The sequence below is a fragment of the Cyprinus carpio genome, chromosome B3 (genome assembly GCF_018340385.1).
Source record: "Cyprinus carpio isolate SPL01 chromosome B3, ASM1834038v1, whole genome shotgun sequence".
Classification (NCBI taxonomy): domain Eukaryota; kingdom Metazoa; phylum Chordata; class Actinopteri; order Cypriniformes; family Cyprinidae; genus Cyprinus; species Cyprinus carpio.
The window spans coordinates 24079504-24097393 of record NC_056599.1 but is presented as its reverse complement, the minus strand read 5'-3'; the positions used below and the strand labels follow the sequence as shown (position 1 = coordinate 24097393).

Sequence of the window (17890 nt, the reverse complement as noted above, 5' to 3'; positions counted from 1 at the left end):
ATGTATTGCTGGAGGTGCAGGAGGCGATAGCATCGAAAATAAATGGCTTATAATAATGCATTGTGTGAACAGCATTAAAAATGCTGCAAAAGCAAGGACGACACTCTTTAAATCATACATTTATGTCATTTTATATGTCAATTTATTATCTCAAAGGTTTCAGCAAGTGCAAATACGTTAAATTGCAATATGTTAAAAGAATGCGCTGACGCTCGCGAACAGAATTTGCGATCGTCTGAGCTGGTAACCATGGCAACAGTACAGTTATCGAACGCTTTTCGTTAAGATTAGAATCATACAAAATAGAAGCCCCATCATCATTTATATATATATATATATATATATATATATATATATATATATATATATATATATATTATTTACAACTGACAAACATATAACAAAAAATGTGTTTTGAAACGTCTTTATAATAGGCTAGTTAATGATCAGCTACATGGTCGAGTGTAGATTTCCTGTAATAAAAGGATCTTGTTTTGTCAAAAAACCTGATTACATAATCCACATAACGTAGTCTGCTACAACCCAGCATGTAAGCATCGTTTCAAATCCACTACATTAATTCGAGAATGAGTTCATATCCGTATGTTTCGCTCCGTCCAAATAAGAGTTTTTAACTGCACCCTTTTCTGTCGCCGCACATCCTTCTCTGTTGTATAATTTTCTCTCTCGCGCTCTCTCTCTCTCCCTCCCTCTTTCTGAGCCACAGCACGCCTGCCTACATCCCTCTCCCAAATCTTCACTAGCACACAAGCAAAGGGGACAGAAGCAGACCCGTATCCTCCTTTCCCAGCACACCACGTTCCTCATTCTCAGGTCTTTTTGTCTTTTACATGGCGCAAGGGCTCTGCAAGCGGGACGGTTCTGGGTGCGAGAAAGCCAGCGCGGATTTGGATAAGCGAGCGTCAGTGGCGGGTGTAGACCACAGCAGTTCCGACGCCTCCGCCTTCTCGGTCTCTTCTAGCCGGCTCTATGACGAGTAATGGTCGGCTTGTTCTGCTGGATGCTCCCTGCTCTAACCGGATCTTCAGCGGCACCATATTCAACAGCAGATTGCCATTTTCGGAAGAGACCTTCAAAGATCTAGGAGATACATATGGAAACTGGGGATCAGAATTTTAGGAAAAAGGATATATAGTAGTGCTCTATTTTATTATTGAATTTTGCTCATTTATGTTTCGTTCTTGATGAATTCTCTCATTCCATCGTTGACTTGATTTGTCAAATTGATGCGAGAGCGGCAGCAGCAGATTTAGATGAACCTGGACATTATTTTTGTTGGTTTTGAACTGGACTATCCTGGCCATCCATCCATCTATCCTATATATTTTTTTCTGCTCCTGCACTTCAATAGAGCTTTTTCCTGTCCTTTCTGGGGTTTTGTTTTTTCTTCCTCTCTGCGTCTTTCCCTCTTGATTAGAATAGACTAGGATTTGCTTAGCCATATTAAGAGAGAACAGCGTTTGTTAAGCAGCTACGTAGGTCAACAGTTGTTGATACACATCGAATTGTTTAGATATATTCCGATCCGAAGCAACGCCTTCCATTGCTCCATCAACGCCAGTCTGAATTCCACATTCTTCCTAAACCAGTATTTATCCTCAATCCCTAACACATCAAATCTACGCGCCTAAATTGTCATAATTAAAACCGAGTATTGTTCAACATTGGCTTAACTGCTGTGGCGTCTGAATGACATGCTCAGGCCATTATTAAAGGCCTCGGCAATTAATTATTATCTTTGATTAGTGGCTTTGCAGCGTGAATGTTCGTGTAAGTTTAAGCTGTAGCACTAGCTGCTGCATATCTTACCTCGTTTAGAAAAAAAAAAGAGAGACAAGGAGAAACGATTTAGGACGGTAAAATTGCTCTTTGTTGGAACAGTGCGGAAAGCGTACCGTTCCACTCCAAAAACAAACGAAAAAGCCAGAAAGGCTAACCTATTTCTTCCTTAATCGGTTCTCACCCAAACGCAACCATAAGGTTCCTACCGCATCCTCCCCCTTCCCCCTCCTTTCGCTCAAATATATCCCATTTTTTAAATTTGGTTTGGTCCCGTAAATTTTCAAATATTTATTTCCTATATATCAAGAGGAAAGGGGGTCCCCCTTTCATGGAATGCGGAAACATGGGTGTGTTTGACCGCGGAGTTCAGATGTTATTGACCACGGTGGGCGCGTTCGCCGCCTTCAGTCTCATGACCATCGCGGTGGGCACGGACTACTGGCTGTACTCGCGCGGCGTGTGTAAGATCAAGAGCAACAACGAGAACGAGACCAGCAAGAAGAACGAAGAGGTGATGACCCACTCGGGACTGTGGAGGACATGTTGCTTGGAAGGTAAGACGACTCTCATCATACTCTCGTTTATACACCCGGTGACGTTTAGCGGTCCCCCATTTGCATTAGAGGGTCCATCTCAGCATGTGCACACGTGTTCCTGTCGGTTGTTACGGAAACGCATCTTAGGCCTGCTCCTCTCGTGATGGTTGAACAGCTCCGCCTTCAGAACCACGGACAGCGACAGCGGCGCACAATACTAAAACTGATGCGTAAAGATGTTAAACGGGGTCTACTTTGCCAGATAGCCCAAACACACTGCTGTCTCTTATTAAGTTGTTAATGGTTTCTTGTTGGTCTAAGATCGATCTAAAAACCGGTTTGAACACATATTATTATTAACTTGTTTAATATATTCTCGCTGAAGCTCATGACCAACTTGAACCAGTAAATGACCAGCTACTAGAGCTACCAGCTTTTTTGGGGTTGAACCAAAAATAAAAATTGTGTCATCATATGCTCACCCAAATTACTTTCCTTCATCCGTGGAACACAAAAGACGATATTTTGGAAAATGTTTTTGTCCATACAATGATAGCCCAAAGCAACACTGAACCCCATTGATGTGCATAGTATGGGCAAAAAAAATAACTTTTTCCAAAATATATTTTTTTGTGTGTGTGTTCTACATAAGAAAGTCATACAGATTTAAAATGAAGATTAAAAAAAGGTTCTTTATTGGCATCTATGGTTCCATGAAAAATAATTTTAATTCCAAAAAAGGTTATTTGCAGTGGGAAAAGGTTCTAAAAGGTTCCAAAAAAAAAAAAAAAAAACTTTTTTGGGAACCATTATTTCTATTAATGGATGAAAAAATGATGACAAAATTTAGATTTTAGGGTTAACTATCCCTTTAAGATGGATTTTCCCACAGGGGAAGTTATGGATGTAAAAGCATATAAATGCATGTGTGCACTACTGGGTCTTCCACTAGGTAACACCTGGAAAAGAAATCGCTACTCGCATGCACCATGTTTAGAAATGCTCTCTGTAAGTCAGGTCAACATACACAGACTACTGATTTCCTGTCATGCTTCAGTGGTTGCACTGACTGCTGACTTTGGCCTAGCAATGTCACCTTGTGAGGTCACAGAGCATAACAAATCCTCATCCTCACCAGGGCTCAGGGGAGGCACACAAGATGGCCTGGGTCTCTGAGGCACACGGTCATAAGCTCTCTGTACACATCCTCTGCTGCTTCTAAAGCACAGGAAGACCTATTGAGGAAAACCCATGTAGCAATATATACCATCAAATGAGTTAAATTACAAGGCATATAGACAGGGGAGACTGGATGTTGATCTTGATCATCATTATGACAGCATGAGTTCTCACAGCCATATGTTGATAAGGCAAGATGAGTGACTTTGACCACATCTGTGAGTGTGTCCTTAACATCTGCTTTTTAATTTTGTCTGTCAGTTTATCCTTAAGGTTCATCTGTCAAATGACCTAAAAGACTCAAGGCGTACAACCTTGATGTGCAGGAATCTCTTGGATCAAAAGGTGCTTCACGAGAACCATCCACGTGGGGCCTGATGAACATTTCCATGTAAAATATTTCCTAATTGCTTGTTTTGTATTGCGTCTGTGTGTCACTGGCACCACAAAATTCCACATTGTAGTCAGTCAGTTGTCATTTGTGATTCATTTTAGCTTTCAGTTACACAGATATTGTACACTGAGGTCAAATTCTTTGGAATAGCAATTCAGCTAATAAACTGCCAGCATAATTGAACCCTGAAGAATGAAACATTTGCCTTTGTATGTGTGTCACAAAATCCTACAGTTTTTGAACAGGCAAAGTGATCACTGGATAAACAACAAACTTAAATAGTAGAACATACACTTAAATTGTTGATTACAGTCAGCTCATTTGCAAAATTAGGTGTGGGTCTATGATAAGTCTTAATTAGAAGAGGATTGTGCTGCTTAAATGTGAAACGTCGCTATTCCTTCTGTTTTTAGTTCAGGCTCACACAGATCTCACGTTTAGACTATGACAAAAGCAATTAGCTGCAACAGTAAATAACACTTATCCCTCAACCTACACAGTTGTATCCATCAGGTGCCGCCTCTCAGAGCCCGTCTTGCACTGCCATCTCATAGACTGTGTGTAGGCAGGCCAGGATGTAAATCTCAGTGGTCAGTGCAGAAGATGATTTGCTGGGGGAGGAATGGATTTACAGCATGCAGGTGGGCAAGCGTGTTAGTATAATCTGTCCCTGGAGTGCTCCAAACTGATGAGAGAGGGGAAACACCCTCACTGGACTGTCCTCAGCAATATTAGCAATGCTTCAGATATTTAACATCTACTCTCACACCCACCCCCGTATGAAGTACACTATAGACCAATCCAGAAGATCACACCTACAAAAAGACTTGTATATCTTGTACATCTTGGCTCAATCAGATGCATTATAACTTCCTGAAACAACAGAATGTATATTACATTATCTACATGAATTGGTTCTTTTCAGTTGGTGCCAGCATTTGGAAAGCATAAGCATCTTCATACTTACTGTACACTAATTTAAAAAGTTAGTTTTTAAAAATGTTTTTGAAAAATGTATCTTATGCTGATTATTACAATGTAAAACAACAGTTTTCTATTTTTATATACATGTTAAAATGTAAACTACTCCACAGTGTCACATGATCCTTTAAAAATCATTCCAATTCGCTGATTTTGGTGCTCAAGAAGCATTTCTTATTATTATCATTGCTGAAAACAGTTGTGCTGTTTAATATTTTTGTGGATAAACTTTTTTTCAGGATTCTTTGATGAATAGAAAGTTCAAAAGAACAGCATTTATTTGAAATGATTGTGTGGGGTTTTTTTTTTTTTAGCATTATTAATGTCTCATTTTATAAATTTAATGCATCCTTGCTAAATAAAAGTAATAATTTCTTTTAAAAAATCTTCTAGAAAATATTGTATATCCATTAGATTAATATCAAATTCTTGCAATTCTTAAAAGAAAGCTAGTGTCAATAATAGAGATATACACCAGTCTGCTTTGAGCAAATAATTTATAGAGAGCCCTGTTTATATAGCATCTTAAAACTATTCTTGTAGCTGGGTCATGTATCCATTCACTTTTTATTCTCATATATTTCTTTCAGTTAATTTGCATTTATTTCTAATGTCGGCAGATCTATTTTGTTCTTAATGAACTTGCAATGTTTCAACACCTTAAAGGCATACTTAAAAACATATGGATGTCATTAAGATAAAAACCAAGAGGCATTTATGAAAATAAATAGCACAAGCACACTTTAAGAAAAACATGTAGTTTGTCCTTGGTTTTAAAAGATAATATAATAGACACAGACAAAAATGAGGACAAAATGTACACTGCTAGAAAATAATCTGTAGAGAAATGGATGTCCTGTCAGAAAATTGCCTGTTAAATTTACAGGCATTTACTTTAAGCCTAAAACACACCATGCACGCTGCATATTTTAAAACACAGGTAAAACACCAGTGAAACATCAGCACATAAAATTCCTTTATATTAGCACAGTACAATGGGCCTTTTCTTTTGAGTGTCAACGTTTAGTGGATTTTAAATTTAGTGGATTATGAACTACACCTCTGGTTAATCTTGAGCTAAACTGACTCGAAAAATCATAAATGACCATGAATCCAGCTAATTAAAAGTCATTTTTATAGTAAGAAATGTGAAGTTACTTCTGCAATAAAGTCTAGCATCTTTTGTTCGCAGATGTCACTTAGTTCGACACCTTGTTATATAATATAATTCATAAACTTTTAAACTAGGCTTAAATGTCCAAATACTTTTAATGGCCACTGCACATTTTCAACTTATTTTCAACTTTTTTTATTTCCATCCTCAATCACAAAGCAAAAAGTGTCAAACCAGATAATTAGGGTGAAGTTTCTTCAATTTTTTTTTTTTACAACACAAAAGCAAAGCACAATGCACTTTCTGTTATCGCACCTCTCAGTGAAAGATGACAGCTTGTTAAGGTCTTGTTCTGGACACCCACAGAGCCATTATAGTGCCACTGCAGATTAGAATGTGTCCCTATAGTGAGTGGAAGCAAATATGAATCAGCATGACATTGCAGTGCATGCATGTACACATGAACAAACATTGCCATGAAAGAACACAAGCTAGTATAAGGTGGGCCACCATTACCGTAGTGACTCAGACCCAAGAGTACTTCAGCAGAACTACAGGTAATCTGGGTTATTAATCTTCATTACGCTAACAATGGATGTGAGGGTACAGTACAGCGAGAGCACAGAAACAGCGTAGCAAAGTACAGTGACAAAGGAGGCACAGTTATATTCCTCGCATACCCAACACTTATCATTCTGAATCTCTGTGACAGCAACTTTCCCAAGAAGACAGATCATTCTCCTGAATGCTTTGAGTCGCTGTGAATATTTTCCAGGCCACGGGGGGGCTGCTGCTAATGAATGGACTTCCTGCACAAGTTTTCCGCTCGCATGCAGCCAAAGTGTGTGTTTGAAGAGATAACCAGCGTCGTCTCAGCAGGAGGGGTGAAAAATACTTGTGCATTTTTCTCACCTCTCGCCAGTTCATACTCACAAATCTGCTCTTTGTAAGCAAGTGTGTGTGAGGTCTCATCCAGGTCGACTGAACCAGTGTTGCCGTGTTGTGCTAGTATTTGTGAATCATATGATCAGAATGCTCATGTGTAGGACTTTTTGGTTTCAAAAGGTCATATTTTTATGTATGTGTGATATAGACAGACAAGTTGTGGGTCTTAGCCATGCCTGGTGCTGCTGTAGAGACGGATTATGCTCATAAACTGATCAGATAAGGATTACCAGCCTGGCATATGGATCTGCCCAGCTAATGACCCAGGTCCAGAGTGGCATTACGCAGTATTACAACACTACTGCATGCTTTAGTTCGCTCACACAGGCCACTTGCCCAAAAACAATCATCCTAGTTCAGCTCTACACTTACCAAAGGAAAAGTCCAGCCATATTTTCTTTGGCATGCCCACTCTCTATAACACTTCAATACTATGATCCACTTATCCTATAAACACCAGTGATGTGATGAACAGTAGGAGGAAAAAAACATCCTGGAAGAGCAGCATATACACTGCCAAAACATCCTGTCAGGTTAACCTGTAAGAGAAGAGCTGTTTTTCTCATTGCCTTGTCAGATGATCATTACAGTTTCAAGGTGTCACATTTCTAGCTTGATATATTCAGCTGGGACATTAAACCGAGAACCAAAGTGACTAATTGATGACAGTTGATAAAATGAAAAAGTTATTAGTGGAAGTTCACAAAAGTTCAATAGGTAGATAGATAGCAAGGATTCATTTAACTGAACAATGTGACCGTAAAGACATTTACGTTGTTATAAAAATCCTAGGATCACGTAACACTGAGGACTGCAATAATGGCTGCTGAAAATTCAGCTTTGTGGGAATGAATTGGACTTTAAAATATAAAAAAAAAAAACAGCTATTTTAAATGGTAATAATATTTCACAGCATTATTTCACTGTTTGACCAAATACATTTAAAAATATCTTACAGACCCATTTTTTAAACAGTAGTGTATCTTTTTCTATATTTTTAAGGGGTAGTTCCAAATTGGGACATAATTTTATGCCCCTATGGGTGACATAAGGGTGAGTCAATGATGACAGAACTTTAATTTTTTTGGTGCATTGTCCATTTAAACAATGACAGAAGCCATTTGTTTAAAAGAATAATGATCTTATTTAGAACTAATGTACTGGCAAGCCAGTTCTCATTTTGAACCTCTCAAATGCAGGACACGAAACAGCAGATATTTTTTCTTTTTTTTTTGCGACATCTAGACAACCTCTGCCAGTATCAGAGGACAAAATTCTCCTCTGCCGCTCAGATAGGAGAGAACATAATGAGGGTCTCAGGGGCATTATTAATATTGGATTGGGAGACAGCCCGGGTGGAATACCACTTGAATCATCCTCATTCTGATTCAGCTCTGAAAGCAGGTTGAATGTGACGGCAGTGATCAGAGTGCAACAGAACAGTCTGTTCCACATCTCACTTCTTGCCTTCTCTCTTCTCTATCGCTTGCTTTCTCTCTCCTGCCTTTGCTTCTTTCTACCTGATGGTTGGCAGGTTTATGTGTAGGAGTACTCATGCTATTCTGGAACTTCTGTTTCCCCCACTCAGTTGACCCTCTACTGAGGAAGCACATCTGCATGAGTAAAATCTCCTTTTAAGAGCTTTTCTGCATTCATTTTGCTTTGGTTCCTTTATTTGCAAACTAATGGAAGGCTAAATGATCATAGAGTCCTTGGAATAAACTATACATGGTGTTTGACAGTCCTGTCACAGGTAGGAGGAGCCGAGTGATGTTATTCATCATTCCTCCAATCATCTTCTCCAGAGCTGTGGCCTGCCTTCATCAGGGGAATGATTGAGTGACACAGGCTTCCTGGTTGCTTTTGGTCTTGGTGCACCGTGTGATTTCTCTGCACTTTAACCCAGGAAACAGATCAATAGAGGACACTCACAGGATCTGTGTGTGTGGGAATGACCTCTATCTGATTATAGCTGATGAATGAATGCAATAGTACAGACAAGCACAGGCACGTTAAACTAAAAAGAGATGTTCAACATACAACATTTTGCGCTTCATACCATATAGCCACATGCCTTTGTGGCCAAAAGGAAACGTTTAGCAGAATTTTGAGGCTGCTGTTTTCCAGTTTCCAAAAATTTCCAAGATGTTTTTTTTTTTTTTTTTTTTTTGTAATAATGTAAAATTATTTACTGTTACTATTAATCCATTTAATGCATCCTTTATTAATATATTTATTAATTTCTTTCAAACCATAAAATCTTACTGACTCCAAACTACTTTTTTTAATGCATTCAAATATGGTGCAGCAAAACATGTTATGATGCTATTAGAATTTGAAATTTGAGACCAAAGGTGTAAGAGAAGATTTTTCTGTCTGTTCTTCACTGATCTCATCACTTCAGAAGACCTGGAATATAAATTATATAGATTATTTTAATGGTACTTTTTTTTTAAGATACAGAGCTCCATCTACTAATTATAGAATACAGAATAGAGCATCATGTTGCTTTACAGCATCAGTTCCTTTCTAATGTCTTACATCACGTGCTGAAGAAAGAAAAATCAAAAATGCATTTGGACTGACATGAGGATGAGTAAATAATGAGAGAATTTCATTTTGGGCTGAACTATCCCTTTAAAGAGATTTTGTCTACAGCACATAGTTCATTTAAAATAAAGAGAGGATTTGTTTGAAATGTTTAGTAAAGATGCAGAAGGTATTTGACTATACCGCAGTTCATTTTATGGTTCCAATTACCACAATCTGCTTTTTGCCATGCAGACCTCAACATGCACTTCTACACAAAGAGGCATGTGGTAATTTAGAATTTCTGTCTGTACTCTTGCGTGTATTGCCAAAATCTCAGTGATATTAGACCAATTATATAGAATTGATCTCATTTTCACTGCACAGTAGACATTAGGCCAATTCTGTGATAAAGTATATAGAATAAAAAGGGGGGGCCCCCCCCCACCCCCCCCAACACCCCCACCCCTTCTCTGACGGCCATTTTGCAGATTTAAAGCAGCGAGAGGAAAAACCCGCCATAAATGCTGATTAACTCTATATCTGCTCCATTCATTTTAAGTCAAAGTGTTTTTGCTGTTTTTTTTTCCCCCGATAGCGGCGGTGGAATCTGCAGCCCTCTCAGGTGTGATGAATTGGTGGTGTCCTTGGCACAGTTCATTTGCAATCCATTACAGCACATTAGCTTGGTGTCAGAGAGGAACCCAAACACCATGCATCACTAAAGTGAGGGGATGCGATCAGAGACCCCAACTTACACCCACATACAATCGACTTGCAAAGCACATTTGAATTTCAATTAGTCTTTTTATAAAATATGTTGAAAGAAACTTAATGGAGAAAGTATATAGAATAAAAAGGGGGGGGGGGGTTGCTAATTTATAGCTTAGGAAACTTAATGGAGATCTCAGTTATGCTTCGTCTATGTATCACCTTTGTCTTTGCCATTTTTGACATACAGAGAAAAGTATATATAGTATATAGAGAGAATATATACACCATATACACCATTCAAACATTTAGGGTCAGTAAGTTTTTTATTTGTTTTCTTTTATTCGATTTTCAGCCATTACTTCAGTCTTCAGTGTCACAAGATCCTTCGGAAATCATTCTAATATGCTGATTCATTTCTATGTATATATATATATATATATAGTGCTCAGCAGATGTTGCTATACACATACATACACATACATATATATATATATATATATATATATATATATGTGTGTCTGTGTGTGTGTGTGTAGCATCTGCTGAGCACTAGTTTTTGTCTTGTTCATCAATCCATCCATCAATATATAAACAAAATATTCTGCATATATACTGTTATTGCATTTAACAATTTGTTTTTTATTTTATATATAGAATATTTTGTGTGTGTGTGTGTGTGTGTGACAACCTCAGTGCAGTGTGTGACACTGAATCTCTTGTGACACTCTAAAGGAGACACATGTAAGATTACTTGAGTCTTTTACTCAAGAGAGCAATTTAAGAAGCAGAAGACTCCATTTGCTCTCCATTTTCTCTTATTGCCGTTGAATCTCATTGCTGTCAATGGAGAAATTAATGAGATCTTTTTTTCTATCCTATGGGTGAGTCTCACCTTGGAGAAGATCATATCTTAGCACACGCTGCTTAGCGTTTGCTTTGGTCCTGATGTATTACAGGCCTCAAGTGTAATGTTTCATATAGGACAACACTCAGACAGTCCATTAAGATGTCCCTAAACATTACCATGTGTAACATCATGTTCATTCATTTATGATCTAATTACGTGCCATGGGTACTCACATAATGAGCATGTGTCTTCTAGTTGAGGCTTTGGCTCTGTGGAGGATGGACTGAGATGTTTCCACCTCTGCAGACCCGTGCTTAGCACCTAGCTGGCGAGGTGCTGACAGTCACACTCCTTGGTCCAGGCGGGAGCAAATGGCCAAATCCACCCCCGTCTGTGGCTGTGTGCATGGGGGGAGGGAGAGATGGAGGACGACGCATGCACAGGGAGAACTGTAGAAGAGAAGCAATAATGAAAGTGATTTCTAAAGTCATACAAAGTTGCACAGTAAGTTCTTTAGCCTCAATGAGATGACAAAGTGAGTTCATTCCCACACAAAAAAAGGAAAAATCCCAAAAGACAACATTAGCTCAATCTGTATATTAGTTTATTAGGTACAGAGCAGCAGGGCTCATTAACTACATTTTATTAGTTGGCTTTCAAGATATGTGCATTGAGCTACACGGTGCATTTCCATGTCCCTCCTGAATCTGAATCCACATGACCATTTGAACTGCAGTTAGTTAAATTATGCGCTTGTTTGGCATGAATTACCGAAACTACAAGAGATGCACTATAGTATCTGGTTTCATACAAATATATAGTCATCTTACTCCTATTTCCTTTCCTTCTCTAAGTGGGGATCAGGTATAACGGTCCACATTGTGTCTGTATTGATTCCAGCTCTGCTAGGGACTTTGAAGACTATTGATGGGAAGTAAATGGTGCCCTGTGTCTCATTCTGATGGTATGAGTATCTCCTCCCTCCTCGTTTTTTGAGTGTGTGTGTGTGTGTCCCACATTGTCTTTTTCTCTTGGGTAATAGCAACCAATTCAGTGCTGAAAATTCGCACCCAATTTTAGTAGCAATTCTCAAAGCCATTGTATGGTGGTCTGGGTCCAAAGGGGCCAAGCAGTGCTGTGGTTGAGCAGAGCAGCTCAGATGGCTGTGTTTACACCAGGCACCAGTGCTGGCAAAGCCTCCAGTCACAGCAAATGGTGCTGTTGGCTAAACATACTGCTGTCAGGAGACTGCCACTGTCAACTTCATCTGGGAGAATTCAACAAGACCGGCAATCTCAGGGAAGCCAAAGTCTTGCGGTGCACTGTATATTTCAATGTTCAGCCTAAAAATCAAGCTTGTATCTTTAGACTTAAGTTTTTCAGAAGAATATCCTAATGCAGTTTGACCATACGAAACTCACCGCCATGATGCCAGGGTGTTGCTGTGTAGTTTCGAAGGCGTTGTGGAGGGTATTAATGTGCTGGTATGAAGATAATCTGAGTGCTTTTGCCTGTTTCTATGTGGTTGCTAATTTCTTACAAATGGGATTTTTTTACAAGTTGCTATTGCTATGGTAGTTTGAGCTTGAACATTTTGCTATTGTAGTATGTAGGTGTTCTGAGTGATTTTCGTGCATTTCTGTGTGGTTGTAAAAACAAATTTCCCCCCTTGCTAAGGCTTTCTTGGGGAATTTTGTATGTTTTCATGTAGTTGCTAAGCTCTTCTAAGTGATTTTAGTGCATTTCTGTGTTGTTGGTTAGGCTTTCTGGCAGGTTTTAGTGTGGTTTTCTTAGGTGTTCTGAGTGTTTATTCATGTTTCGATAGTTGCTAAAGTGCTCTTAATAGTGATGCTAGCAGTCATTTTAAGAGAATGAACTGAAACACTGCAAAAAACAAAAACAAAAAACAAAACAAACAAACACTTAACTGGCCTTAATATTTTATATAGTGTTGCATCTCCGATCAACTAATTCTTAGATATATATAATATATATAATTCTTATAATATATTTATTCTAACTGTAAAATAAGACAAACACTCATTAACAATATGATTGGTTGATTGGATTGTAAAAAGTGAGTTTTGCATACCAAAATGGTGGCAGAATGTGGTGGCGTAGATTTGTATACATCAGCAGACCAAAAGAGTTGATATTTTACATTTGTGTTCATTTGTGTTTGTGTGTGTGTGTGTGTGTGTGTTATAAGTCCAAAAACATGAAATCAGGAGATGAACAGGGTTAACTGGTATGAAGAACAGGGCCGGTGATTTAAGTCATTCTGAAAGTAAAAGCTGCTCTGAGTTCATAGCAAGAATTGATGTGCACCTGTTATCATAATTTTGCAGACATCAAATTATTCATGTGTTAAAAGCATTCAGGGCTCTGTATGTGCCAGGACACAAACTTAACAAAACTGCTGACAAAAAAGCTTCTCATCTGAAGATAACCTCAGGAACAGGTTGCACAAGGTGTCAAATGAGACTGCTGCTATCACCTCTTTTGTGCAGATGTGCTCATAGATAAGTATGCAGTTTGGGTCATGGAGGATGACGATGATGAACTTCCTGTCAGCTGTGTCATTTGTGCCCTCTATTCCCACTTTCCTCTACCTGTCTCAGATCTCTGCTGAGTTTAGAACTTTGGAACAGGCCATTGTGTGTGTGTTCCTGTGTCTTTTTCTTAGAGTAATAAGGAACAATATGAATTTTTAATGAGGAGCAGCATGACTTCTCTTTACTCTCTCAGATTGCTTTCCAGGACAAGGAGTCTCTAATCTTCACATTGCCTGTATGTATATGTATGCATGTGTGAATGCATTAACATGCTAAGGAATCAACACAGACTGTGGAGCTTAAATTTTAAGTGTGCCATAATACTTTCTCCTATCCCGGTTCAATGCACAGAGTCAGCTATAAGTAAGCCATTCGTATACTGATTTCCTGAAAAATATAAACACAGTAGCTTAGATGTAAAGAGCACAGCAATGTATCTTTCTCCATAGGAAAACACCACAACATTTGATGCGAATTTGAAAAATATTTGAAAACTGTAAATAAATGACAAAAGATATTCAACGAGAACGTAGTGAGAACTGCACATCCCATCCTCATTGTATTTCTTTAAAGGCAAAGCTGACACTTTCAGTTTTCAGTGTCACATGATCCTTCAGAAATCATTATAATATGTGGGTTTTCTGCTCAAGAAACATTTCTTATTATTATCAATGTTGAAAACAGTTGTGCAGCTTAGTATTTTTGAGAAAACAGTGATACATTTTTTTTCCACAAATCTTTAATAAATAGAAAGTTAGAAAGATCAGCATTCATTTAAATTAGAAATATTTTGTTACATTATAAATGTCTTTACTGTCACTTTTGAACATTTTAATGCATCCTTGCTGAATCAAAGTATTAAAAAAAAATCTTACTGACCAAAACTTTTGAACAGGTCACTTTTGAAGAGGTCATTGTGCTATAAAAACATCCTCTAAATTTCAGAACTCCAATCTTTGTTGTTAGTCTAAAAACAGCTTATATTGAAGCCAGTCTGCCAAAATGACAGATTTTGGAATGTTTTACTCTATGATGTAATAGTGTGGATAAGCACCACCTCTGCGGAAGATGATCAACGCCTGCTTCTACATCACTGTCTGTTTAACCCCGCCCACTGTTTGGGTAGTTGGTAAATGATGAAAGCAAACACAGGTCTACGCAGAAATCAAAAGAAAAAACTTTATTTGATGAACTTTATTTTTAATGAAGTTCCAGACCACATCAGTTAGAACTTGTTCCCTTTCAGTCAGTCATTCTCGACGTCACGTCATTGACCAACGAATTGGGATATAGCTTCGATAGACCAATCTACTTTGAGCGTAAACTAAATGTGTGTTGGCGAGACGGCGCTTCAGCCATGGACGTTCTCGAGTCAAGTGGGTTGTGCACTTCAGACTAAACTACCCCCTGTCGTGTTGCAAGTGGCCAATTCCCCTGTGCGCCTCAAGACTAAAAGAGGATTTCCTAAAGAGCAAGTTTCTCTTAAAGAGCTCCGCAGTTCGTCTTTATAAAGACGAGGGATTCTCCTTGGTGATGGTCATGATCGCTGCCTCACGTGTCTGGGCATCAAGCACGCTGAGGTTGCCTTCGTGGATGAGTCATGTTCCCACTGCGGGAAGATGACCATCTCGGAGCTATGAACCAGGCTCTGCTACCTTCAGGGGGGTGGAGTCCAGTTGCTGCTGCCGCGATTTGGGGCTCATTCTGGTGGCCGACAGATGAGAACCATTTCCAGCAATAGCGCGGGCGGTTTGAGGATTACAGTGGTGGCAAACCCCGCAGAGAACCAACCCTCTGGGGACCATCACTCCTCTTGCATCTCCGATCCAGTGGAGTGACCCAGGGAATGCACTGGGCCCTCTTTAAAGAGCGTACCAGCGGTATCCAGTGGACCTCCCCCCGACCAGATGTCGATCTTAGCATCGAAGAGAGAGGTGTCCGATGAAGATTGGCCGTGCGGCCGCCCTCCGGGATGGTGGAAAAGCCTGAATCAGTTCGGAAATGACGGCAATGCTTTCCCAGGCCGCTGAGAGGGTCCGGGAAAGCATTGTCCCGAGCCCTCGAGGCTGGATGATTGGTTTCTCGGGGTGGCCTGCCCCTGTGCCTTTCTTCCCGGAAGTGCATGACGAGCTCACCAGGTCATGGATGGCACCGTTTATTGACAGAAACCGGCCGGCCTCACCACCCTCGACGGCAGTGCAGCGAAGGGGTATTCAGCAATCCCACTGGTGGAGCGGGCGGTAGCGACGCAATTGTGTCCTAAGTCCACCTCCTCCTGGCGGGGAGACCCGGTGCTTCCTTCCCCGGCCTGTAGGCCTTCATCTGGTCTAACCGGCAGTGCCTATATGGCTTGCGGGAAAGCTGCTTACACCTTACACGCTATGGCATTTCTGCAGGTGCACCAAGCCAAGGCACTGAAGGACCTTCACAATGGTTGTCACGATCCGGAAGTTCAGAAAGAACTCCAAACTGCCACTGACCTCACACTCCGAGCGACGAAGTTCACCGCGAGTTCCCTGGGTCGTGCGATGTCCATGCTTGTGGTCCAGGAGCGCCATCTCTGGCTGTGTCTGGTTGATATGAGAGATGCCGGCAAAGATTGGTTCCTTAATGCCCCTGTGTCCCAGACCGGCCTCTTCGGCGATGCGGTCGATAACCTGGCCCAGCAGTTCCCAGCTTTATGGGAGCAGACTGAGGCGGTCCGACCTTCTGCCCGGCAGGCAGCTGCTGCCTCCACCCATCCGCTGGCTGCAGCGCACCATCCTGCTCGTCGCCGAGGGCAGCCTCCAGCAAGTGGCGCCGTAGAGCTGGGCGTAGGCAGGCCGCCCCAGACTGTCCTGGCCCCCGTCAAACCTGGTGGTGAGCAGAAGAGCAAGAGGCCCCGGGACAGGCGACCCAGAGAGAGGTAGCTGCTTTTTGGGGGATGGTGAAGGCACCTCTCCCTCCCCTGGAGGAGGCCCAGGTGGAGAATCTGGAAATCTCAACGAAAGAGAGGTTTTCTTTATCTCTGGGTCCCAGGAGGGCACGGAAAGTTGCGGACGGCCAAGCACCGGACCTCAGTTATCCTCCTCCTTCGCCAGATGGCAGCACCAGGCAGTTCGAGAGCATCAACAAAGGCCCTACGCACCCTCTGCCAACCTGTGGAACCAGGTGAGCCTTGCACCCCACACTCACATTCCTCTCAGGCCCACTCACAAGCCGCCTGAGTTGGGTCCCTGTGTTTCATCTCGCTGCCCCACTGCTGGTACGGCTCTAGTTCCACTGGTCCCACTTGTACATTTCTAGACGCCTGGTCAGCGCTACCCATCCTGTTTCACTGGCTTCTGCGAACCATCAGCCTCGGCTATGCGATTCAGTTTGCCCTGGGGTCCCCCCAAGTTCAACGGTATCTGCTTCACTACAGTGAAAGTGGTCAATGCCCCTGTTTTGCGGGCAGATACCGCAGTCCTACTGGCGAAGGACATGATAGAGCCGGTCCCTCCAGCCGATATTAGGTTGGGTTTTACAGCGCTTACTTCATTGTACCCAAGAAAGACGGTGGGTTACGGCCAATCTTTGAAGGACGTGTACTTTCATGTGTCGTTCCTTCCACGCCACAGACCATTTCTGCGGTTTGTGTTCGAAGAACGGGCATATCAATACATGGTCCTGCCCTTCAGGCTGTCCCTATCTCCCCATGTCTTCATGAAAGTCCCGGAAGCGGCTGTTGTCCCCTCAGAGAGCAAGGTGTTCGCAGAGGGTTTCAATCATCTCCAATTTCTCCATATACACCTAAACGGATGCTATATGTGTATTTGCTTCGAAAACTCCTTCGGGAAGGATTTGGCTTCTGCAGCATCCCTGTTTAAAGTGGAATGGGTACATTTTCCCAGTGTTATCCAGTCTCACCCAGTGAGGTAGTGCTTTGACAATGGTGAGTGGAACTGCTTGTTCTGAGCCCTGGCCTACACCAAATAGGGGTGCAGGTGGCTCACACAGGGCACTGGAAGGGGCAGCACCCATGGCGCTTTGGTAGGGATCCCAATTCGTCAGTCACCGACGTGAAGTCGAGAGTGACCAACTGAAAGGGAATGTCTCGGTTACGTATGGTCACTGGCTCGGCTCTTCAGCGAAAACCTGGTATGCATTGCACCTGCTGCCTTATTATACTCATGCTGTGATCAGCGGCAGCTGGATGCAATAATTGCATGCCATGCAATAATTGCATGCTCATTTAGTTTACACTCGAAGTAAATTGGTCTATCGAAGCGATATCCCAAATCGTCAGTCACTGATGTGACATCTCCGTTCCCT

General features: G+C 41.2%; 1 protein-coding gene across 1 annotated transcript in view; it reads left to right on the top strand.

The window, feature by feature from the left end:
- The first annotated feature begins 611 nt into the window (after positions 1-611).
- The window catches only part of LOC122136556 (voltage-dependent calcium channel gamma-2 subunit), a 70724-nt gene continuing 53445 nt past the window's right edge, over positions 612-17890 (top strand). Inside the window, exon 1 of the mRNA XM_042720351.1 lies at positions 612-2357. Within this exon, the coding sequence (XP_042576285.1) occupies positions 2132-2357 (226 nt within the window). The 5' untranslated portion in view covers positions 612-2131. The remainder of the gene's footprint in view (positions 2358-17890) is intronic.